This window comes from Acanthochromis polyacanthus, chromosome 9 (assembly GCF_021347895.1).
Source record: "Acanthochromis polyacanthus isolate Apoly-LR-REF ecotype Palm Island chromosome 9, KAUST_Apoly_ChrSc, whole genome shotgun sequence".
NCBI classification, from domain to species: Eukaryota; Metazoa; Chordata; class Actinopteri; family Pomacentridae; genus Acanthochromis; species Acanthochromis polyacanthus.
In genome coordinates this window covers 10,019,434-10,045,344 of record NC_067121.1, presented here as the reverse complement: position 1 = coordinate 10,045,344, position 25,911 = coordinate 10,019,434, and the positions used below count along the sequence as shown (strand labels likewise).

At 37.9% G+C, this 25,911-nt stretch overlaps 4 protein-coding genes across 6 annotated transcripts in view; 1 reads left to right on the top strand and 3 right to left on the bottom strand.

The window, feature by feature from the left end:
* LOC127535343 (tripartite motif-containing protein 16-like) overlaps positions 1-25,911 on the bottom strand; it is a 599,330-nt gene that overhangs the window by 56,585 nt on the left and 516,834 nt on the right. The gene's annotated exons all lie outside the window — the stretch shown is intronic.
* Positions 1-25,911, bottom strand: part of LOC127535340 (tripartite motif-containing protein 16-like) — a 520,629-nt gene that overhangs the window by 56,573 nt on the left and 438,145 nt on the right. The gene's annotated exons all lie outside the window — the stretch shown is intronic.
* The window catches only part of LOC127535337 (tripartite motif-containing protein 16-like), a 388,516-nt gene that overhangs the window by 56,438 nt on the left and 306,167 nt on the right, over positions 1-25,911 (bottom strand). The window lies entirely within an intron of this gene.
* pold3 (polymerase (DNA-directed), delta 3, accessory subunit) lies at positions 10,542-19,685 on the top strand. The gene is made up of 12 exons (XM_022197077.2): positions 10,542-10,689; positions 11,413-11,468; positions 12,355-12,454; positions 12,543-12,582; positions 12,733-12,865; positions 14,047-14,302; positions 14,385-14,457; positions 15,664-15,811; positions 16,077-16,180; positions 16,633-16,718; positions 18,313-18,394; positions 19,255-19,685. Exons 1-12 carry the CDS (start codon positions 10,633-10,635, stop codon positions 19,458-19,460), a joined length of 1,341 nt encoding a protein of 446 aa, XP_022052769.2. The 5' UTR covers positions 10,542-10,632; the 3' UTR covers positions 19,461-19,685.

Sequence of the window (25,911 nt, the reverse complement as noted above, 5' to 3'; positions counted from 1 at the left end):
CATTAAATTAATCAGAAATACAGTTTAAACATTGTTAAAGTGATAAATGACTGTTCCAGATGGAAACAGCTGATTTTTAATGGAATATCTCAAAGGGGTACAGAGGAACATTTCCAGCAACCATCACTCCTGTGTTCTAATGCTACATTGTGTTAGCTAATGGTGTTGAAAGGCTCATTGATGATTAGAAAACCTTTATGCACTTATGTTAGCACATGAATAAAAGTGTGAATTTTCATGGAAAACATGAAATTTTATGGGTGACCCCAAACTTTTGAACAGTGGTATATATGCTCTTTGATGACAAAAATACATGTGTAATGCCTCCTACTCTGACCAGTCTGGACATGGATGCAGAACCTCAACTGTGATGTCCGGCAGAAAATCGTTGGAGCCCTGTAGTGTCACGAATGTTCAATCAGACTGGGATTCAGAGAGTTTGAAGACCAGGTCAATGCCTCGGGCTCTTTCCTGCCTTCTTTGAGGCTGCATTGGGGAGTTATGTAGCCATGCTTGATCTGCAGCAATGTTCAGGTGGGTGGAAGATGTCAAAGTGGCATACAAATGACTGACGGACTGAAGGTTTCCCAGCAGAACTTTGCATTTAACAGAATCATCAGTTGTGTAAGTTAAAAATGTACAAATTCAAATCGAAAAATTAACTAAAAATTAGGAAGTGAAGCTTCCAATTAGAACACCAATAGTATGATGAAGAGAAACCATGAAGACTCTGTGCTGTGCTTTAGTCTGTTAGCTGTGATGAGGTTTGTTTGAATTCATATTAAAACTATTATATCATGAATTGACAGTATTTACTTTTCAGCAGCTCAGTGTGGTTTCAATGTTCAATCCTCACTTCAGCTGTGGATCAGCTTCTGCAGTTTTGACTTAATTCTGTCAAGCAATGATCATACAGCAGCATTTCTTATTTTTAGACGACAGTGATGTTGTACTGGTTGTACTTCGAGCACTTTTTTCCCTTTACATCCAGATAAGAATCCTCAAACATGCTAACTGAATTGACAAAGAAAGAACCACTAAACGGCTTCAGACAAATTGAATGACATGATTAAATACATTTACTCAAGGACTGTACTTAAGCTCAGTTTAAAGATACTTGTACTTGTATCTGACATTTCAACTTGACAGCATTTCAAAAGAGGAATTTTGTACCTTTACTCCACTATTCATCTGTGAAACAGTTATAAATACATGTATCTTTATAATTAGTGATTTCTAACCTTTTCAGATGCTATCACTCACAAAAACAGTGTATATTTATCTCATCTTGTGGAGTTTCAGATGTTTCAGGGACAAATTTTCCTCTAAACTTGGTGCTTTTATGTAACTCTCATTCGATCATACAAGAGCTGCTGTCTGAAGTCAAAAACTGCTCTAAGAAACAACCATCACAGCAAAGATATTTGCTTATTTCTTCTCAACAGATGCAATTATTGTCATCTGAAGCAAAACTGCAGTTAAAACAAACTTTTCTCGGATACAAATTGTAGCTTTTATCCCAGAAAGACAAAGGAGCTCTTCACACATTTATTATCATGAAGGAGGTGCGTAGGAGACAGACGAGCACAAACAAAAGTTTCGGACGCCCACATTGTCTAATTTGCAAAAAAAAAAAAATCCTTCCTAAGCACATTTCACATAAGTACTTTAAAGCTTTGTTACCGTCCTTTAATTCTGGTATCATTCAGTTTGTAATAAATTTGAAGTAAACATAAACTGTAGTACAGGGGTCGGCAATAAAGTTTGGCTTCGGGCCTGATTTTTTTCCAAGCCATTACATGACGAGCCACAACCAAAACAATGGTTAATTTATTGTGCGAGGTCTCACATCCCAACAGAAGGTAACTAGCGCATCTCTAAAAGCGTCCTGGGTGCTCACAAAGCACAACAAGCCATACACTGACGCAGAGGTCTTCAAGGAGATGATGGTGACAGTTTTGGAGGAACTTGATGCCAACAAGTCGATGGATGGTGTGATCCAGTCAGTGAAACAGATGTCGCTCTCTACCAGGTCAGCTACCCGCCGCATGTAAGCGCTGTCTGATGCGGTGCAGGGTGTAATTATTGACGGTGTCAGTCACGCAAACTACTTTTCCTTAGCCATTGATGAGAGCACTGACAACTCGGATGTAGCCCAGTTGTGCGTCTATGTGAGATATTTTGATGGGAAGGATTTCAAGTTTCCTTCCACCTACATGTGCGCGTCGTCCTTCTCAGCAATGAATGCAATAAAGACGCACGAGAGAAATAGACTGACTAACCAAAACCTCGAGAACTGCCTGAAGATGAAAGTGACGTCTGTTTCACCAGATATCCAGAAAATAGTGACCAGCGGGAAATGCCACTTTTCACACTAGATGAGTAGTTATTGTATCTGAAATCTGTATTTTTAACGAATGTGGCTGGACATAATTCAGGGCTACTGTAAGCATGTCTGCTCTGTCGTTTTCGGGCCGAGCCCGGCAGCCCACGGTCGAGTGGATTCAGCCTTTTTGCTCTGATTTGCTTCCGACAGTGCAATGCATTGTTATCGGTTTTTATTTGTTGTGCCATCACAGTTATATAAAGGCCTAAATAACACGCACGTTATGTTTGAAACTCGTGCTACTCACATTTCTGTTCCTACGCCTATGTTTGATGTCTGGCCTGTTTGAAAGAAGTGTTTTAATTTTCATAATAATATGACGGCTATGACCGTTGTTTGAGTGACAACTTGTGTTCTAGAGACTATTGGAATTTCAGCACCAGGCGCTGTCCGCTGACGTCATTTGTTTTTGCATGTTGAGCATCCACCATAGACTGTATATATAGTGGACGTAGCATCTGGCTCCAGAATTGAAGCCAACCCGGAAGTGTCAAAAACTTGCAATATCACGCCGTCCGCTAGGGTTGGCTCCAAAAAGCTTTTTCTCCATAGACCTCAATTCATTTTTGGAAAAAATAAAATTTGGTAGACTGATTTTCTACAGCTCAGGATTTTTTTTCCCGTTAGTTTTCATGGTCAAAATGAGAGATCAGGTGGTCGATCTTAAAATAAATCAATACTGAATTTTAAATAAATCGTTAAAGTTGGCAGAGCCAGGGGATGTGGCTATACTTGATAGACAGCAACAGAAGCCTCTGCGGTAAAATGTGGGCGGGATAAGAGAGTCCTCAGCCAATCCTGCCCCTAGTTGCTCTCCGGTCCAGTCTGTTTGATGACGCTTTTTACGTCACTGGCTCCAAAAAATCCTAAATGGCGACCAGGAAGTAGCAAAATCCAGGCTTCATTTTCTCGGCGTTGAAACCAACGGGTGAGGTCACGGTTAGTTTACGCCTGGCGTCCACGCTGCACCTCGTTGATGCGCTTATTCACCCTCATATCACAAATAAGAATTTAGATAGATTGAAATGTTTCTGTTCTGAAAAATGAAGTTTCCAAATAAAGAGCTTTTTGAGACTGTCAGTCCGATTTTTAAAAAGTATAATTTATTTTGTTATTTTCATTCTCTAGTTCAAACAATCTCACGAGCCAGATGTTTTTGCGTGCTGGCCACATGTGGCCGACCTATGCTGTAGTATGCTTATAGGGAAAACAAGCTGGACTGGAGAACTTATAACTTATATCCACATGTCAGTCACATGCAAAAATACATTATTTTACAGTCTTATCTTGTATAGGTGATAAGCATTTAATCTGATAATCATTGAATGCTTTGTTATGAAATTCTGTGTTGCATTTTGGATTTTTGGCAACATCTCACCTTAGAAAGTGTGGCATTTAGGTTCATCAGCGTGAGGAAATCGGAGTCGGCTGCATGTGTAGTTCTTAGAAATAGTAAATACATAAATAAATCAAAACTACATGGGTTGAATTGGGTGCCTCTCAGTGACCTAAAAATGTTGATATTTTTTAAATGCATAATTAAAACATGAACAGAAAACTATAACATAAAGTCAAACTGAACAAACTGATTGAGAAAGCCACAAAAAGCTGATTTGATATGAGATAAATTGCCTCTGAGATAATATACAGTATATTTTTGGTGTCTGTGTGTAACCCATGCAGCAGGGTTAAAGTTAAATAGCTGTACTTATACTATTTTGATTGCATGACTTTTACTTTAACTCCATTTTTACATCATTGTACTTCCACTTTTGATGAAGGAGGCCTGCAAATGCAAGATAAAGATAAAGACATTTAAACCAGCTCCAACCCTCCTGAGGATTTCAGGTTTGCTCTGCGTCTTCAAGGTGAGAAAGTTATTCTTGTACTTCATCATCATTAGGGGAATATTTTTCCCTCCTCTGCTGGCACATCGCTGTCCTCCTGTTTGACATTTCTATCAGAAGTTTTGTCTTGGAGGCTGACCGGCGGCTTCGCTCTACATGATGCATCAGGTCAACAGAGTGCAGAAACACAGACAGGTAATCACAGAGTGTGCCACACTGATCGGACGGCTACATGGCTGTTCAAAGTGTCGAGTTCGCTTTGAGTTTCGAGAATAAACAATGAAAACTCTCAAATATTAATAACACTGCAGCTCTGCCTTGTTAAAATCACCAGCTGAACACTGAAGTAATGCCACTCCTGCTGATTTGCTTCTGTGTTTGTTGGGTTTCTTGTGGCAGAAAACACTGAGTTGTTTCTTATTTAACAAGCAGAGATGTTGGTTGTCTGATAAATCATCTGCCATCTCAGGACTGACAGCAGCTTTTAAGTGCTGCAACAGACTGATTTGTGATATTCGGCTTGTTTGTGAGCCTCCCAGGGGACTTTATGTGTTCTAGTTTTGCTTTTACATGATGTTTCCTGCACTAGGTGTTCGGTATTTGCAACGTGCTGTGTTTTTTCGCTGAAATAATACATTGCATTAACACACTGTCCACTGTAACCCACTGAAGCTCTTTTTGTTTTTCTTTGTTCTGCCTGAAAAAACACCCAGATTTAATGAGAACAGCTCCACAACCATGAGACTAAACTGAAAAATTGTGGATTAAATGCAAAAGAGACAGAAGAGTGAGATTTGAAGAACTCTGGCAAAAAAATGAATTTTTTTTTACCTTAGTTAGGGGACACTGATGTTTTCAAATCAAACCAAATTTATTTATATAGCACCTTTAAAACAACCACAGTTGACCAAGGTGCTGTACATAAGCATAAACAAGAAGATTAAAAATAAAAATAATAAAAACTAAGATAAAAACATTAACTAGGATAAAAACAATAAGAAGTAAAAGCAGACTGCACAATAAAAAGAAAAGCAATAAATAGACTAAACAAACTGGACTGCCCCTCCCAGCATGCACATGAAAACAACAAACCTAGACCATGTAATGATCTAAAAGCAAATAAAAGCATTTTAAAATGAATTCTAAAAAGGACAGGCAGCCAGTGTAGTGAAGCTAAAATCGGTGAAGTGTGCTCAAACTTTCTTGTACCAGTTAAAAGACGTGCAGCGGCATTCTGAACTAACTGCAGACGAGCAATGGAGGACCCACTAACCCCCATATAAAGAGCATTGCAGTCATCCAGCCAAGTGGTCACAAAGGCATGAATCACTGTTTCAAATTGCTGTCTCTGCAGAATAGGTTAGATTTTTACCAGCTGCCTTAACTGGAAGAAGCTATTTTTCACCACAGCTTTGATCTGGTTATCGAACGTAAGATCAGAGTCCACTTTTATCCCTAGATTCGTAACTATTGGCTTGGTATACTGTGCCAAGGAACCCAGATCAATTGGAGGAGTCACAGAAGTGCCACCAAAGACCATCACTTCGGTCTTTTTTTTCATTAAAACTGAGAAAATTTAGGGACATCCAGGCCTTGAGGTCATCCAAGCAATTTAACAGAGGTTTGAGGGAAAATGACTTGGCCTTTTTGAGAGGGACATAAATCTGGCAGTCATCAGCATAGCAGTGGAATGAAATGCCATGCTTCCTGCGGATTGAACCAAGGGGGAGAAGGTATAATCAAAATAAAAGAGGGCCCAGCACTGAACCCTGAGGAACCCCACATGAGAGAGGAGCAGTGGAGGACACAGAATCACCAAGGCTGACACAGAAAGTCCAATGTGAGAGGTAGGACCTGAACCATTTCAGAGCCATGCCACTGATGCCTACCCACTGCTCCAGACAAGCAACCAGGATGTCATGGTCCACTGTATCAAATGCTGTGGTTAAATCTAAAAGCACAAGGATCACACAGTGACCAGAGTCAGTAGCTAAGAAGATGTCGTTAAAAACTCTTAAAAGATTCTGTGCTATGCAGTCATTCAAGGCAGTTCGGAAAATGTTAAACTAATTTTGGTGCAGGTTGAACAGTGGACAGTGGATTGGTGATTACCACTTTGGCCTTGCAGCTAGACGATCTCCCATTTGCGTCCCGATCTTCCTGGGATCTTTCTGCATGGAGTTTCCATGTTCTCCCTGTGCATGCGTGGGTTTTCTTTGGGTTCTCCAGCTTCCTCCCACACTCCAAAACCATACTGAGGTTAAGGGCATTCTAAATTTTTCATGGGTGTGAATGTGAGTGTGATGGTTTGTCTCTATATGTAGCCCTGTGATTTGCCCAGCAGTTTTTACAAACTAAGTAGTACTAGTAACCCCATTTTAATCTGCACAGTTGGTGGAACGCAGCTTTAAAAAAACATATATTTGTAAAAAGTCAGGTCAGAGAACAGTTTTGAAACAGAATTTTTCCACTGAGCCACCAACACTAAGGACAGACTTGACAGACTTTTTAAAAAATGTGTTTATTCTGCCTCAGTTTAACAGCGGTTGTATTATTGCTCTGGTTAGAAATGGCGTTCAGGCCCCCCAGGTGGAAAGTATGAACTTCACTGATGGCGAGCAAAGGGCAGTTGTTATTATTCTCCTGTGATATGATGGAGGTTGAAAGGTTATTTCATTTTCTAGACATCAGGCTTTGGCCTCCTGCAGAGACGGACGCTGAGGAAACACCAAAACGTGTAATAACAGGCTGTATTAATGTGGCCCCCGGAGATCTGTCGTCAGTTGTGTTTTCCACTCCTAAATTGCTGTTTTATTATATTTATAATGAACCATTGCTCTCTGTTGGTATTTTAGTTGTTTTCAGACTTCTGACAAAAACTGATTTGAACCTTTAAACGTTCCCTGTTGCTTTTAATGGCCACTAATGTCAACTGTCTTTTTGTAAATCTCATGCACATCATCTTAATTACATTTTCCTACATTCTAAACCATTGCTTAATCTACAAATCATTTTTAAAAGTCACTAAAAGTCCAGCTTGCAGGAAACATTCCCACAACATTGCCTAACTTTATCTACAATTCCAAATATTTAAAAGAAAACATCTTAATATAACATTCAAAGGATGTTTCAGGACATTTCTTACTTCAAATAAATGAATATGTCCCTATGAGGTTAAACATGAGCTAAGACATAACGTTTTCATTGGATAAATTCAAAGTATGTTTGGAGGATGTTCTCAAACCAACTTTCAAACAATGTTTTCTAGATGATATCGGAGCCTCACAAGACAGAATGTTTTCTATAAATTGTTGTGTGACATAACAACAAAGCTGGAACATTTTGCTTGCAATATTCTGAGAATGTTCTGAGGATGTTATTGAGGGAACACATTATAGAATCTATAAAATGTTCCTTCAGTGGAGCATGAGGAGCAAAAAACTAACTGAAAAAAATATAGAACTTGGCAGAACTTAATCAGGATGCTTTATAACAAAAAAAAATCTCCCTGGATGTCTGTCACAGCTGACTATTAAGAATAAAAATGTTTACTTGCTGTAAAATGACATAAAAATCCAGATCCAGGCACTCAAGATGGATTTAAAAAGTAAAAGGCTTTTATTTTGGCAGGCTAGATGTGTTAAAAAAAAACACACCAGCACTGATCAGGTTGGATTTTTTTCATGCTTTTTTGTCTATAAGTTGTCCGCTTTCGTCTATCATTACTTCCTTCCATGAAACACCACAGCACAGCATTCTTCACTTTCCTCCTGTGTGTCTCCATGCGGTTCTCCTGCTAATTCTTCAGAAATGAGCCTCTTTTCTTGGTTTAATACCCACATACATCCTCTTTCCTGTTGCTGTGTCTTTTTAAACTACATTCAATCTCCACAGATGACACGTTAACTTTACAAGAGCCAGTTTCATTTTCTAAGTAGTGATTTATGAACATTTTCTTCAACACGAGAATAAACCTGCCTCACCTGTGCAGGGACATAAAATGATGTAAAGATTCACAAACTTCATTATAATGATTTCTGTGTCTTGGTTAGAGATTTACTAGTAGATGTTTTCAGTGTTATTATCTAGTTGAATGTCACAGAAGTACACATTTTATGTACTTGTACTTTACTTTTCATGAAATGTTCTGCTTCTGCTTTCACACTGCTGATGCACTGATGCTTCAGTGTTAATAAGCCAATTATATCATACATGATAATATAGTGCGACGGACCAAGCTGCTACTTTTCCTGTCACACTTTGAGTTCTTTTTTTTAACTAACACTGAATACTCAGTTTTACTTTTATCCAGGCGTAAACTAACCGTGACGTCACCCGTTGGTTTCAACGCCGAGAAAATGAAGCCCGGATTTTGCTACTTCCTGGTCGCCATTTTGGATTTTTTGGAGCCAGTGACGTAAAAAGCGTCATCAAACAGACTGGACCGGAGAGCAACTAGGGGCAGGATTGGCTGAGGACTCTCTTATCCCGCCCACGTTTTACCGCAGAGGCTTCTGTTGCTGTCCATCAAGTATAGCCACGCCCCCTGGCTCCGCCAACTTTAACGATTTATTTAAAATTCAGTATTGATTTATTTTAAGATCGGCCACCTGATCTCTCATTTTGACCGTGAAAACTAACGGGAAAAAAATCCTGAGATGTAGAAAATCAGTCTATCAAATTTTCTCCAAAAATGAATTGGGGTCTATGGAGAAAAAGCTTCTTGGAGCCAACCCTAGCGGACGGCGTGATATTGCAAGTTTTTGACACTTCCGGGTTGGCTTCAATTCTGGAGCCAGATGCTACGTCCACTATATATACAGACTATGCTTTTATCAGAATCACAGTCAGTTCTATCGCCAAGTAGATTTTCACATACCAGGAATTAGACCTTATGATGTGGTGCATTACAGTAAAAACTGATGAGAAAAATAAAAAATAATATTAAAAAGTCACTATACAGTAAGTGGAGAAAATCAGAGAAATTTTACTGTATTTTTTTTAAAAAGTCATAGAAATATATACAGTGTGCAGGAATGTGCAAAGGATTCCACTAACAATGTGCAACGATTTGATTGGTATTGATGAGTTTTGAAAGTTTATTTTGAGCATTAAAAAAAGGAAACGGCTACAAAAGACAATGAATAACTTGCTCAACAAGGAGTGGGACCAAGTCGAAACTAATCCAATCCAACCCGTTCTCCTTACACAAATCATTGTAAATCTATTCTTCCTGCTTCTTCAAAATACTACTATTTATAAACAATTCTAATAATAACAGTAATAATAATAACAGTTAACATGATTTTTAATAAAGATACACCAATATGTCCGTCTACATTTATACAAAATTACACAGACAAAAGGACATAACAATAGCAAAACACATCAGAAAGAAAGGACCCAACTAATAATACACATGAATAAATACAGAAAACAAATCATCAAATAAATAATTAATACTAATTCCCTGTGCTCACCCCCACTTCATCCCTGTATCCTGTGAAAGCACGATCTTTATAATTTGTTTGAAACTGTTGCATGTTTGGCCATTTCGTGATCTCTTCACCCAAACTGTTCCAGAGACTTACCCCACAGGATGAAATGCAGAATCTTTCTCTATTTGTACAGATTTAGTGAATTTTGAAGTTGTATTTTCATCTTAATTAATATCCCTCTTCTCAACCCTTAAAGAATTTCTGCATATTTTGTGGCAAAATGTTATTTTTTTTAGCTCTGAACATGATTTGTGCAGTTTGGAATTTCACAATATCTTTAAATTTTAGTAATTTTGACTGTATGAAGAGAGAATGAGTATGATCCTGACAGCTGACATTGTGCAGAACCAATATTGCCCCTTTTTGAGAAGATTGAACTCCTATAATTATTACCCCAGATCTCTATAGAGTAATTGAAGTAGCCTATGGTAAGACATTGGAACAGTATAGGATATGCAGTGTGTGGAAATGTGCAAAGGATTCAATTGACAATATGCAATGTAAACAATTTGATGTAGGATTTCTATTTGTAATGGAGTATTTTTACTTTTCGGTAAGAGGTACTTTTACTTAAAGGCTGAGGGTGCTTCTTCTCAGCAATAGTATGTGTCTGCAGAGCCGGAGGCTGCACGAAGGGTAGGGCCGTATTCGTGCGGCCGAATTCGTGCAACCTCGGGCTCAGCAGGCATACCCTTCTCTCTCCTTCTCTGAGAGATTTTCAGTGTTTAAGTGCATTTTGAAGGGTTTGTCCAGCGTTGTCCTGCAGAGGGCGCCCTGCAGCCTCTCGACCCACCGGAAGTACGAGTACACACGTGACCTCTACCAGGAAGTAAATAAACGGCCTTCCCGCGCAGTTGAATCTGTTTGCGAAGACGTCCGGGTCTAAAGAAAATAAATCACAATGGACGAGCTTTATTTGGATAATATCGACGAATTTGTCAACGACCACGATAAAATAGTAAGTTCGCTTTTTATACACTGCGTGTCGTGATTTTTTTAAGGTTGTTCTGGTTGAGCTAATGGCGGTTTGTAACGAAGATTAGCCCGGACATGTTTAGCGGTTGAACTGCGTTCAAAAAACTGCCAGTTTAAGGTTGTTTTCATTTCACGGCAATATATTTCTATAGGGTTGTATAATTATCAAGTGTCGCGGTTTGTTTGCGGTTTTTAGTGAAATCGGCTCATGAGCATTGCAAGAAATAGACTTTTAAAACGACTAAACATGTTTTTTCACAGTTGATTAGCTTCAGTTTGGATTTAACCGCCAGCAGTGTCAAAAGAATAACAATGTAGGATTCATCAAGCTACAGAAGATGTTTCATCACCTGATAGATACCAGAAAGAAAAGTGCACATTATCCCGGCAAAAAATTATAACCTTCAGAGTTGATTATATGTGAATAGCCCATGTGATAGCATACCTTCTTGCAGTTGTTATTTCAGTCTTTTAAAAAAAAAGCAAAACACAGAACATGGAAAATAAATATAAATAGTAGAGAACAGAGGTGAAGCATAAGGATGCACACAAATAAACATAAAAGTGGCTCTATAAAGAATTTACATGTGGTTTTAAATGTGGTGTTGTGTGTGTACAACTTTATTCAGTCTGGAGGTAGTTCTGTCAGTTGTGTTATTCCTGTCACAATAAAAATGTGAATTTTATCATGAACGTTGTTTCCCAGGTGACCTATAAATGGCTGAGTCTCACTCTTGGCGTCCATGTCAACACAGCAAAACAGTAAGTGGTCCTGTGTCTTTTATATGCTTTAACGTGCAGAAATGGTCATTTCTTTTTAGAGCAAAGCAACATCGTGTGTATTAATCCCACAGCGGTGAAATTTGCAATGTTTCAGCAGCAAAGGGGGCGGTGCAAAAATGTAGTGGCAGTGGTCAAAAACAAACAGCACACTGACAAACTTCAAATGTTAACAAAGCAGCCTTTTAACCAACTTAAGATGCACTTTCATATCAGCAAAACAGTAAGGAAAAAAAAACTAAAGATATATTTTCAGATCAATTTTTAGCACTTGATGTTTTATGATACTCCAGATGGCGCAAAATATTAAACATTAGTTTGATACATGGCCTCAAGGCTGCCTGGTGTAGTAGGACTGGGAGCGTTAGCTGGTTCTCAATGACCTTATATAAGTAAATAAAATGTATTTATAGAACACCTTTCATAGATACAAAACCACAAAGTGCTTTACAGGAATAATAAAACCATAATAATAACAATAAGTATGATAAATTGATAAAATGGAGGAGTAGCGGCCAAAATACAGTGTGGTACTGTGAGGTGTCAGAGTAAGCACTGATTGTGTCCTTGATTTCATCATTTTGTGGAATAAGTTTGTGGAGTTCATAGTGGCAGAGTGTCTTGTTGTGTCAAATAATCAGTCCAAAAGGCAATTATATTCACTTTACAGAGAAAAGCATCAATTTCTGACTTTGATGAAGTTAAATTTAAGAAATTGTTGAGCATTTCCTTCCAAAATATATCATCAAGTAGTTGACAATTAATTTTATTTGGTTTAATTATGAAATCTCCCATTTTTGATATTGATTATAGCCAAATCAATGTAATCTGGTGTAATACCACTTTAACACATATGAATTGTTTTCAGAATGCTCTTCCATTACCTGGATCACAAGAGGAAGGAAAGTTCAGCTCAGCTTCACGCCACCTATCTGGTGTCTGGGAAGTTTGTGGCCAACGGTCAAACAGTGAGACCTGCTCTGACGTTGTTTCTTCTCTGGATGCACAAAACTGCAGTTTTAATTTGTTGCATTTGACATTCTGTTTGCTTTTTAGAGTCACAAGGTGTCAGTCGTCCGAGAGGAACAGCTGGAAGGTGTGTAAATATTGTTCGCACAATTTTATTTGAAAAGAATCGCCATTATAGAACGCTTTGCTTTTGTATTCATGAGCTTATTTTGTTGATATAAGGACATATGTGTAGTAGAAAAAGCAAGAGTGTGTAACCTGCTGTTTTCTGTTGCAGATGTCAAAGCCAAGATGAGCTTGATCGTCAGCGTCCACGTCTACAGCGTCCAGAAGGCTTTACTGAAAGACAGCGGACCTCTTTACAGCGTCGACTATGATGCTGTGAAAGACAATCTGAAGAACTGCAGCAAGTATGTCCATCTTACTCACAGTGGGCTGCTCGGCTTATTTTTTGGAAAAAATGTAATATCTTGGCTAAAAATCATCCCCTGGTAGTGATTGAGGGCTCATTTCAACCGCAATATACTTGGGAATACATCTAAAAAGATATCTTTAAATTATATTAAAAAGTTAAGGCTGCAGGGAGATTTTTCTAGACATAAGTGTAGGGTTCCACCGATGGAATTTGGTGATTAAACGTAAATTTGAAAGGCGAGACATGATATTGCCTTCAAATGTTTTATTAACTAATTCTATGCAGAGTAAATGACTACTTTACAAAAAACATAACAGTGAAACATGAAGTCTAAACTGGAAAAATCTACCAAATTTTAAGAATTTTTAATGCAATCTGCCCTAAATTGATGCCTTAAATGACCATTTTCAAAATTTGAAGGCAGTTGTTACACTTAGAGACATCTAGAAGTCTTTTTATACTGCAAAGTATGTGTATATTAGAAGTACTACTTACAATTTCGATACATACGTGTTAACATCAATCGCCCAAGGTCCACACAGGGGAACTTAGACCTTCTTCAGTAAAATTTGATCTGAGAGAGTTGCCATAAGCCAGATTTTCTGACACTTGTATTTTTCAACACCTGACATCCTATTCTTTCAGAAAATATATACTTTCCCATATCTGGCTTATGGCAAGTGAAAATATTCTGGGTGGTACATGAAAATAGTCTCAGAAAAAAAGTGAAAATTTACTATATTTTTTCAAACTTTGCCGAAATCATCTAAATTTAAGCAATTAAGAAAATTTGGAGCAGGTAAACCTGAATATTGTTAAAGTCTCAGGTAAAAATTATTAATTTCTCAAAAAGAAATAGAATGAAAAGCTCAAATATCAATTTTTTTACGCCTGTGGAATGTGTCATTTCCTGAGATTCAAACTGGCCTAACTTTTTAAAGAATAGACCGTTTGACTTGATTTTTTTTTTTTTGTTGAACTGGATTTTTATTCTACTATAAGAAAAATAAAAGCAATTTGGAGGGGGTCAAATTTTCTAGATTTCCAGGTCCCAGCCCACTGTGTTACTGTTGTGTGCTTGAAGGTTTGGCTGGAAAATCTACACAAAGGAGTAAAAACCATGACTAATAAGACCTCTGTTGGGATGTTGTGTATTTCTTTTCACCCGGTTTGCAGATACAGTGCGATCCGCTGTCCCACTGCAGTGCCCATGTCTTCTCTGGAGCTGCAGCAGGCGAGAGAAATGCACCGAGCTCCTTCACCAGAACCCGAAAACAAAAAGCCTGCCATGAACGGAAACGGGAATCTGGCCTCCAAACCTCCCACCAAGCCGGCAAAAGGCATCATGGGAATGTTTGCAAATAAATCTACCCCCAAGAATCAGGACAGCGGCAGAGAGATGAAGTCTGAGCAGAAAGAAGATGCACCTGTGGTAAGATCTGGTGTAATTTTGGTGTGGTTATCTGCTCTCCAGAGCGGTAGAAGATGTGTATAATTTAGTTTTTGTGTTTTAGGTCGATGCTCCCAAAAGCAAACCAGCCACAAAAGCCAATCCGATGATGAACTTCTTTGGAAGTCAACCAGCAAGTAAGTAACATTTCTGGTGATGTTTTAGAACGTGTTTACTGTATTTGTATTAGACAAGTGTATATCAGTTCACAGACTGTTGCTGTTTGATTTCTGCTTCTGTGTAGTTTTTTTTTCTGCTTCTTTGTGTAAAAACGGCTGCTCAAAAAAAAGTGTTTAAATTTTGAAGGTTTCAGGTTTTCTTTAAACCGTCAGCATGTGTGTCGACTACTTTTTCTAGCTTTACTCACTATTTGGTGAAGGTGGCCTTCTACAGAACTTGACTTTGGACTTGTGTTTAGCTACACTCTGCTGCAACCTTTAAGTCATGGGACACAGTTAATCAGTCTGCATTAAAGTTTATTACTGGCGATATCACTGGTAATTATAGTACTGAGGTCAGATGGTCCCAGCTGTTTTTACTGAGCTTGGGAAATCCTGTTTTGCTCTGTGCAAGTGCAACCCAGAATACCACACAAAACAATCTAAAACTTGCCGTATTTTTATCCTCAGGGGAATTTAGATTTTTAATTTCATGGTATTTTGCCTTCAGCTGTCCTTGTTGTACTTATTTCGTTTTTATTTTTCAAGTTCAAGTGCTTAAATTATTCAATTTTCATTGCACTAGCTTGACATTTTAAAAGGTTTATTGTCATTCTGTTGTGAGTTCTTATTGTATGTCTCCATCTTTTATTTTTTTTACTTGCCTGCACTACAAAACTGGTTGGACTGAATTGAACCGAACATGAAGACGACCAGTGAAAGTGTTGAGGAACAAACATTTTTGTGATAACCAGCTTAATTTTCTTTGATTCCTGCTACAGTAGGGTAGTGTTTTAATTTCTCCTCTCTCGCATGTGATTGAGTGAATGAAGCCAGACAAAAAAAACAACCATTTTATAAACTTTCTGTTGTGTCGAGACAGATTCTAATTGTTTGTTCATTAGACAGCGGTCTGCCTGACTAGTAATTGCGATTGAAGAATTGCAGATTTTCTTTAAATTTAGCGTCATTGCCAGTTAAAATGAACCCAACTGGATGCTGTTACTTTAGTTTTCTTTCGGTGAGATGTAGAAATGAACTTAATTGTAACTGTTTGACAGTTTTTCTGAAGGTTTCTTTATTTAAGGTGGAACTGCTTTAAAGAAAAGCGACCCAAGCCACAGTGCACCCAGACTGAATGTGATCACAACTTTTCCAACAAATGGTTCTTCCTCTTTTCTTCAGAAAAACCTGAAAAAACCGTGAAGGAGGAGGAAGCAGCTCAGTCATCGTCTACAGCAGCAGAGAAACAACGTCAGAGTCCACAAGCAGAGCAAAAACGAGGCGCTGCTGCAGCTGAACCGCAGAAAAATGCTAAGAAAGACTCCAGGAGGTTTGTTTAGATATCGATGTGGGAAATCTGTGACAAATGAGTGGAAGTTTTCGTTTCACATAATCACACTTCTCATGATTTTGTGCTCATGAAATGAGATGTGAACAGAGAATGCAACATTTCTTGCATATAAATGTCTTTCACATGACGACTTAGACTTGTACCGGCTTTAACAAAGATCATTAAAGGTGTTTACTGTTTGTTCACTGTCAAATATATCACTACATTTATTAAGATTATGTCTTTTTTTCCTCTTCCTTTAAAGCAAAAATAAGCGTATAGAAGATTCTGACAGTGAGGAGGAGAAAATGGAGAAGAAAAAGAGACGGAGGATTAAGTTACCTGAACCAGACAGCAGCGATGAAGATGGTACTTTATTCTCTTTATTTTCCAGTCATTTCAGTGTTTTGAAAACATAAATGCGCAATTTAAGATAAATAGATAAAGACAAAACATAAGTAGAGGATTCAAGGATATTTATTGTCAATGCATTTCTACAATGAAACTTTGTTGGCACAAAACAAAAACAAATAGAGCTGACAATGAACGAAAAAATATGCAATGAGTAATGTGTTTTTATTAGTAGTCCTGTTGTTTGCTGTTCCAGTTATTCCTGGACTTGTAGTATGAGTGTTTAGCCAAACAACTCATCCATCAGTTTGTCTTTTCAGAATTCAAATCTTTTAGAATTAGCCTTAGTTTTTCCTTGTAAATCTAGAATATTTAAGTCCTTGGAGAAAAGACACAATTGTGAAAGTTGGAAATTTCAAAGCCACATTGAAGAGTAGATTGAGGAAACTAATAATTGTTCATTTGTCCAGTTATTCCAGATTCTCCGCCGCAGATGGAAACAAGAGAAGCATCACCGAGTCCTAAAAAGGAAGCTGAGGCTGTTACACATTCATATGTAAGTGTTTGACATTGTAGTGTCATAACTGTGAGGTGGGTGAAGAAAATATCAAATCCATCTATTCTTTTAAAAGTTTTGTGTCAATTTTCTAATTATTTATTGAATCGTGATAGACCGATTAATCAGTTTTGAGATGATCGGTATCTTTACCAGATCAGCAGGAGGGTAGCTAACAGCGGCTACACTGGCTGCTGGAGCCTGACTAGCAGTTTGTAAGGTGTTTTAATGAATATATATTGAAGAGAGATATCATTCTCAGTTAAAAAGGCAGAGAAAAACACTATAAACCGAAGCCATTGGTATCTGCTAAGCTAGCCGATCTGAGTTAGGATGTTACGTGTACGTTAAATCTACAATTAGCGAGGAATTTTTGCGAGTTGAGTTGAGCAGTTGTATGTCACAATTCAAAACAAGCAGCTGTACAAAGAGATTTAAAGTCACTAGATGAGCTATGATACAATGCATTGGCAACGGTGTTTCACAACACAGCACCCTTAATGCAGCATCAATACGCTGACCAAACCAGCAGGAGGAGATGCTGATAAATGCTGATGATTTTTCTTTTTTTGTGTGTGTTTTTTTTGTCACAAGGTGTAGTTTTTTTATTCCATGTGGACATTTAATTCGTTAATACACTTTTATTATTTAAAATAATGCAGACTGAGTGCATGTGTGCTTAGGAAATGTGACAGTGCAGCTATTTTGTGTCTCATTTATGGTTTTTAAATTGTAATTGTAGCAGACTTAAAATGATTGCTCACACTCCACAGGATCGGCACGTTTATTCTCTATAACAGAGAGGCACAGGTCAGAAAACGGCGACACACACACAGGCAACGGTGAAAGTTCTCTCCCTCCTCATCAGAAGCCGTCCGGCTTTTTTTTTTATTTTTTTTTTTATACAATATATGTGCATTATACAGCAAATAAACAATATCCAACAAAAACAAGATACCAAAACCCACCTATAACAGAGAGGCACAGGTCAGAAAACGGCGACACACACACAGGCAACGGTGAAAGTTTTCTCCCTCCTGCAGCAGGCCAAACACACGGGAATGATTGTCAGAAAATCGTTTTAAAACATAAGTTTTACCAATCAAAACTCGGATCGAAATTCATTCAAAAATCATTAGTATCTGTTCCTTAAGTTTTTTTGCAGTCTTGAAGAGCCTAACAATATTTTATGGCCGCTAGAACGACAATTAGGGGAGACAGCATCAACATAGGTCCTACCTCATCAGAAGCCGTCCGGCTTTTGCCGGGAATACACGACTTCGTCACGTATGCCTCGGATGTGTGCGCCACTAATTAATGACCCCCCCGCTACAACAGGTAACTGGAACTATATACAAAGAAATATGAACTTCTGGGCAAAAAACACAGAAATAACCCAAAAGTAATAACAAAGATGATATCCACATTTTGAGAAGGTTCACCAAAAAACATTATATTCGATTACTTACTCAGCTACATAATGTCAAATGAAAAATAAGCAGCACGATGTTGACAGTATGTATCAACCATCAGCCACTCTTGAGCAACCCATATCTATCAACTACTTGTTTATAACCCTTTTTTTTCCCTACAGCAGGGGAACTCTGATGGGAAGATAAGAAAGAGGAGACAAGTTCTGAAGTCTCATACCTTCGTGGATGAGGAAGGATGCATCGGTATGAGAAGCTGGTCTTTATTCTACTTCATAATTGTAACTTGACAGCTTTGGTGCTCATATTAATAACAATCCATTCAGGTGTTTAGATCAAAAATTCTTCTAGACCTTTAAAAATGATGACTCGATATAGGGCTGTGACTTTAGTCCAACACAAAGAGATCGTTTAAAAGTAAAAATGTACTGCAGAAACACAAGCATGCATAAAAGTGGATGCATGGTCAACGGTCTGAGAGAGACCAGGACAGAATTAGGATCAGTTTTTAAAATGGGCTTGTTAGATGTGGATAGAGAGATAGTTGGACAAAAGTAGTGATGTCAAAAGTGAGAATGAAGTGATTCTGACTGCAAGAACATAGAAACGGAGTGAACTTACTGAACTTGCACATAATGATTTTATGATCTTTAACTGTCCACTTACCTGGTCACTGTAGTCTCAGTCATGGTCAAAGGCTGAGCAAAACCCCCAAGCTTTCATTTTCAGATCACTTGTTTTATCCAAGTGACTGTCCAGAAGCAAAATCTAAACTGTAAATGTTCTGGAAATTATGAATTAACTGTCAAGTATGTGAGTCAGGTATTTTTTTCAGCTGCGATTCAGTTCTGTTGTACTTTTGATGTCTGTAATTTGCTCCTCTGTTGTATTTAATTCTATTTAACGGTGCTTCTGTTTTTTTTTCAACTTAAGTATCAGTGGGGTCTGACAAAAACAGTTCAAATACCTTTTAATATAATGCATTTCAGTACACATAAATGAACCTAAAATTGCAGCAAACAGCAAAATTTGACAAATCTTTAAATTCTTAATAGTTTGGGGGGGGTTTGTATTAATTTGTAACTCCGGTTTATTTTCTTCCACAGTCACAGAAAAAGGCTACGAGAGTGAATCTTACTCTGAAACAGAAGATGATTTCCAGCCCACCAAACAAGCTCCGAGAGATCCCTTTAAAGCAAAACTACCGTCAAGTAGCAAAGACGAGGAGAAGAAAAGTCAGAAGAAATCTTCAGCCAATGCAAATAAAGGAACGAAACAAGCTTCCATTATGGGATTTTTCCAAAAGAAATAACACAAGACAGCGACGGACACTGATGAACATAAAGCACTGCTCTTCTAAAGAGCTTTTACTGCAACTGACTCTCACCTGAGACACATCACTGGGACGAATTAAAGAAACGGACCTCAACACATAGACGTCAGAAAACATTTTACTGTTAACTGTTTACCATTATTTACTATACCAGCTGTGAATGCATGGTCTATTCAATTAATAAACACTGAAAACTGAAACTGAGCTACTGCTTCTACTTTGATACAAGTTATTGACAGGATTATTGTAGGTCTGCTAAAAGAAAGTAATCTAAAAGCCATTGTTGAAAAGGATGAAATATGCATGTTTGCTCTTAATTCTCCAAATCCTGAGGTAGTGAGCCACGCGTGTTTACTTTGCTAATTTTGTCCTAAAATATTGTATTTAATTTTTTTTTAGCTTAATATGTTAAATTGTAGATCACTGATTATTACAGCTTCATTCACTGTATCTTTCTACTGGCTATGAGTTGATTGTTTTAAACAGGCAGAGGAAGAAAGTTTAATATAAAATTGATTGAAGTGAAAGTATAAACAAGGATCAAATTTAAATATAATCGCCTCAAATTTGTACTTTAGTAAGCATACTTACTTTCCACTACTGCCTAAAACTGAAAATGTAGAATATTAAATTTTATTCACACTGTTGGTAAGTAGAACATTCCAATTTAAATGCAGGTATGAAAATAATCCTCATTTTGGGTTGTAGACTCAGTTTCAAAATGACAAAATTACCTTCTTTTTTTTGCCATCAATCTATGCTAAATTATCCATGATGCTATCATATAAACATGACTTTGAAATTTTTCCTAATTTATTTAAAACCAACTGAAATCTCACTTTTGTAAGTGTTTAGTAGAAGCCCATTTGGCAGCAGTTAAACATTTGAGTCTTCAGTCTCTACAGGTTTTGCACACCTGGATCTAGCCAATTTATCCAATTCTTCCTGGTTGGCCATGTCAGTCTCTGTCAGACTGGAAAACATACACTACTGTTTAAAAGTTTGGGGTCACTTAGAAATGTCTATTTTCGAAAGAAAAGCAGTTTTTTATTCAGTGAAGATAGCATCAAATTAGTCAGAAATACAGTCTAGACACTGTTGATGTGGTAAATGACTATTCTAGCTGGAAACAGCTGATATTTAATGGAATATCTACATGGGGTACAGAGGAACATTTCCAGCAACCATCACTTCTGTGTTCTAATGCTACATTGTGTTAGCTAATGGTGTTGAAAGGCTAACTGATGATTAGAAAACCCTTGTGCAATTATGTTAGCAGATGAAGAAAAGTGATTTTTCATAGAAAACATGAAGTTGCCTGTGTGACCCCAAACTTTTGAAAGGTGTAGGGTATGTGAGCTGCTATTTTCAGGTCTGCTGGGTTTAAATCTGGGCTTTGGCTGGAACGCTCAAACGCAGTCCAGAGACTTGACCTGCAGTTGCTCCAGTGTTGCCTTAGCTGTTAGCTTTCAGTTGCTGTTGTTTAGAAAGGTGAACCACCATCCCGGTGTCAGGTTACTGGGCCTCTTTGTGTTTTGCTGCATTCATCTTTGCCTCAGTTCTAACTGGTCACCCTGATCCGCTGCTGAGGAACTCCAATAGAATGATGCTGCCACCACCATGCTTCATTGCTGGTATTAGCCAGATCACAAGCAGAGGTTTTCAACTAGCATAATGTTTGTAGTTCTACCCAAACTGTTCTGATTTTGACCCATCAGACCAAAGAATCTGAAACTTTGTGCTCTCAGAATAACTTTTGTCTCGTTATTCTTCGTGACTGATGAAGCACTACTAAGATGGCTGCCTTTGTTACAGGTTCTCCATCCCTGCAGAGGACTTCAAAAGCTCACTTAGCATGACCGTTCGTCGTGTCTGTGACTACGAATTTTGCGGATCTAGATCACTGATAAAAAATACACCGATCAGCCTTCAAAATTATAATAATGCAGAATCAACATAAATACCACCTGCCTATATTGTGTTGGTCCCCCTTATGTGGTCAAAAATGCTCTGAACCATTGAGCCTGAACCAGAGGACCTCTCAGGGTGTCCTATGGGGTCTGGACCAGGACGCTGGCAGTGGATTCTCTGGGTACTCTGGGCTGTCTTGGGTTTACACTCGACAATAAATTCACCTTTGACCAGCACACCATGGACATCCAAAAAAGAAGCCACCAGAGACTCTCAGCCATCTGTAAACTAAAAGGACTTTGTGTTGCTCCCATCTCCTTCTGTTGCTGTATCAAAGCATCATCCAGTCTATCCTCCTGTACTGCTCCGCCTGCTTCTATAACATGCTCTCTGTTACAAACAAAACCAGACTCATACCTAACACCACTACAGCCTCCAAAATAATCAGTCTTCCCACACCAACCTCACAGAATTAAACAACAGGGCCATGACATGATTTGCAATGATAATAGAACAGGACATAACACACCCACTGAGCACATACCTCACTCCCCTCCCGTCATGTCATAGATACAGAACATTGAGATGCAGGCAAAAGCCTGATCTCATCAATTATAGCAACCTCTAACAAAAGGCCAAGGTGATCTGGCCAGAGTGAGAACTACACTTATATGTAAACAGTGTTTTTGTAGATAATGTGTTATTTGTTTGTTTGTGTGTTGTTGTTGTTTTTTTTTGCACTGTCCTGTCAATGTAAACCAAGCGAAATGGTGCTGTGGAAAAGAATTTCCCCATGAGGACAATAAAGTCTGAGTTGTTCAGTGGTGAATCAAGCTTGTTCCACTGCATCCTGTTTATGTTTGATCAGAATGGGGTCTTGGTAGCCTAGCCGCGCTAGACAACCCACGGCAACAAATTTAATTCTCTGCCAGGGTGGGTCTAGTTACCCTCCATAAGGCTCGAGGTTGGATGCTCCTAAAACTGGCCGACGAATCACCATGAAGTGTAGAGTCAGAAGGCGGGCGTAACTAAGTGACGACAGAGGCGCGATGATTCTGACAGAAACAACCGGAAACAACTAGCCTAGCCGCGCTAGACAAACCACAGCAACGAATTTAATTCTCTGCCAGGGTCGACAACAAAAACGACAACAGTCGTTGAACTCCAATAGCACCGACTCTGAATAGTCTTTCTGTTAACATGTCTGTAATATACTTGAGCTTCACCCATTGACTGTATAAATAAGGCTTCACCGAACTACCGCATCCTCTGATTTCCGGTGCTCTAGGAACTATGTCAGCCTATTCATTGCGCTGATTGGTTGTATACCTACCCAGTTGCTGCAGAGTGATTTGATAGACAACCTTTTAGCCCGCCTCCCTCCCTGTCCAGCGTGCCTAGACTCTTGCTTCTTCAGAGCATGGGTCTAGCGCGGCTAGGCTAGAGTCTTGGAAGTTTGGAGGTCAAATCAACATCTTGGGTGATTATCATGTTCCCCAAAATGTTCCTGATTATTTGATTGGAGTGCATTTTCCTGTGGGGGTGGGCCAGTGACATTTAGGATTTCCATTTGCATGAGGGAGTGTGCTTGTTCTGGAACGTTTATTTGAGTGTCTAAGTCTTATCAACACGGATGCCAAAATCTAAGGTTTTCCAGCAGAACACCCAATAGTATCAATATGATAAATGCTATCCACTTCACCTGTCAGTGGTTTTAATGTTGTGGCTGATTGGTGTATAGTGAACAATAAATTAGGATTTTAGATTTTTACCATGGATTTATCTCAACTCGACCCAGCTGCAACATGAAGTGATACATAAATAAAGCATCAATAATTAAATTATTCTGAAATTAGTCATTTTGTATAGTCAGTACTTTAAATTTGGCACTTGAAGTACATTTTGATGCACATTCTTATGTACTTAAGATTTCAAATGTGTGACTGTATGTTTACGCTGTGATATTTACACTTTTACTTACAGATTAAGTACTTCTTTCTTCTCTAACCAAATCAATGATTGTTGCTCTCACCACCTGAGGGCTTTTGTTGACACTTGTACAGACTTTATATTTCACACTTTGGATGATGCGCAATTGCCCTTAAATGCATGAATAGCATTGTGGAGGTGAAGTTATTGCCAGATATATAAAAAAAAACACATTTATGCCTGTGGCCTAATGCTTTTACAATGGAAGTAAATCTACACGCAGCATGGCTGTAATAACTAAGACACAGCTGTCAACTAATAGGCTTAGTGGGATGCTGAGCTCTTTGGTACACAGTTGGGTTGGTGGGGGTGGAGGAGGAGGGGGGGGGCAGGGGTCTCCAATAAATATGTAGCTCAGGATTATAAATATATTTTTCTTTCTTGGTCTATAAACAGCAGCAGAATGTATAAAATGAAAGGTCATGCCACTGAATAGCCCTTCCTTTTATTCTGCCGTTCCCACAGTGGAGGAACACCAGACAATGTGGTCTTTAGGGACTTGTTGCTCCACGATATTGAGACGGTACAACCATTAGCTCACACAGCAGCAGCGCCACCACACCCTTCCCAGCACACAAGTGGGCCAGTTGAACTGGTATTTGGCTTAGCAAACATGAAAAAGGATATCCCTCAGTGTTGCAGGGAGTGTCCTGAAAATGTGCTCAGCAGCTTGTGGTTCGCCGCGACTTTTGCTCCATTATGGCATCTGTTGAGTGAGGTCAGACATGATGTGTTTTTTATATTTTGGAGGAGACCTCACAGCTGCAGCTTCCACAGCATACAAAGTTAAAGACAGCTGAGTCACAGCGTTACAGTCACATCCACTTGCGGAGTTTAACAATAGCACCAGTGTTTGTAATATTTCCCTTAAAGCGCAGTAGATAAACATGCCTCCCACACTGTGAAACATGATAGATCGCACCAATTTCTTTGGAGTTTTACTGAATCTTTAGCACAATGTTATTCAGTGAAATTATGGTGCAAAAAAATGGAAAAGACTTCTCGTGTTGCGGTGTGTCATTTCACACACATTCTCCAGTAATTTAATGCAACATATCTGGTATCGTGAGAAACGTAGGCGTTAGCTTAGAGTTTTAACAATGAACTGTGTCCACATCATGCATTTGTATGTATTAATATGTAAACAGGTACATAGAAGTTATTTATTTTGTGAGTGTGTGTGTTTTTAATGAGGTTTAAGTTTATTTTGTCAATGTCACAAATGCACAAAAAAAGCCTGCCTTGTGGTAATGCATGATTTTTTTTCTTCACAGTAACACAAAGATGAAGGGAGCTGTTATGTTCTGTTTTACTGTGTAATTATTGATTATTATAGATTCCTAACATGTAATCATCATTTTAAAGGTAACTGCGTTATACAATACAATCCTTCATGCAGCACAGTACAATATTTTCCCTTTAAATTATGTAGCAGAATATGGAGTCACAGGAGTGCCAAATCAAAATATAAATAAATAAATAAATGTGGAAATATAAAGAGAAATAAATAGATAAATAAATAAAAAGGAAAATTTTGTCTTTGCTTTTACCTTTTCTGTTTTATCCTTTTATTTATTTATTTATTTCTCTTTGTATTTCCACATTTATTTATTTATTTATTTATTTCTCTTTATATTTCCACATTTATTTATTTAATTATTTATTTCTCTTTATATTTCCACATTTATTTATTTATTTATTTATATTTTGATTTGGCACTCCTGTGACTCCATAGCAGAAGGCTTAGGAAGCGGAAAAAGTGCAATAGGTTTAGTAAATGGCAACATATATTTGTAAATTGTAAGCAATTATATCCTTTTAAATTATGCATTAGAAGGAAAAAGCAGCAGAAAAGTGCAGATAGTTCAGTAAATGTAGTTTCTAGAAATGCAAATGATATGAAAAAACTTTAGAAGTGCAGTATTTTGATATTTCATACCTATTTTAGACAAACTTTGTAATCATCATTTTAATAAAAGCCTTATATAGTACAGTGCAATATTTCCATTGGAAATGTTGCAGAAGAAGAAGCAGATACGTGTAGATTACTAAACTATAAATCTGTCCCATTTTATTATTTCATGGATATTCTAGAGGGTTCTTTGTATTTTTGCTGATGTCTTCTCATTACACTAACACAATGAGAAAGGAGAGCTGTTCTGTCCTTTTTATACTGTGTAATTATTGACTATTATAGGATGTACATGTAACATCATGTAATCATCATTTTAAAATGTGATACTTGTACAGTACTTACGCAGTACATTACAACAGTTTCCTTTGTGTTTATGCAGTGATTAGTGAGGCTTTTGTTACGAGCTGTTCTGTCCTTTCATACTGTGTAATTATACATAATTATTAATACATTAGCGTGTAATCATTGTAATGTTAGTTACTTTATACAATACTTAACACAGTGCAGTGGGATAATATACTTTGAAATTATGTAGTAGCAGGACAAAGTAGCAGAAAAGTGCAGATAACTGAGTAAGTGTACTTTCCAGCAATGCAAATAAATATGAATAAATTA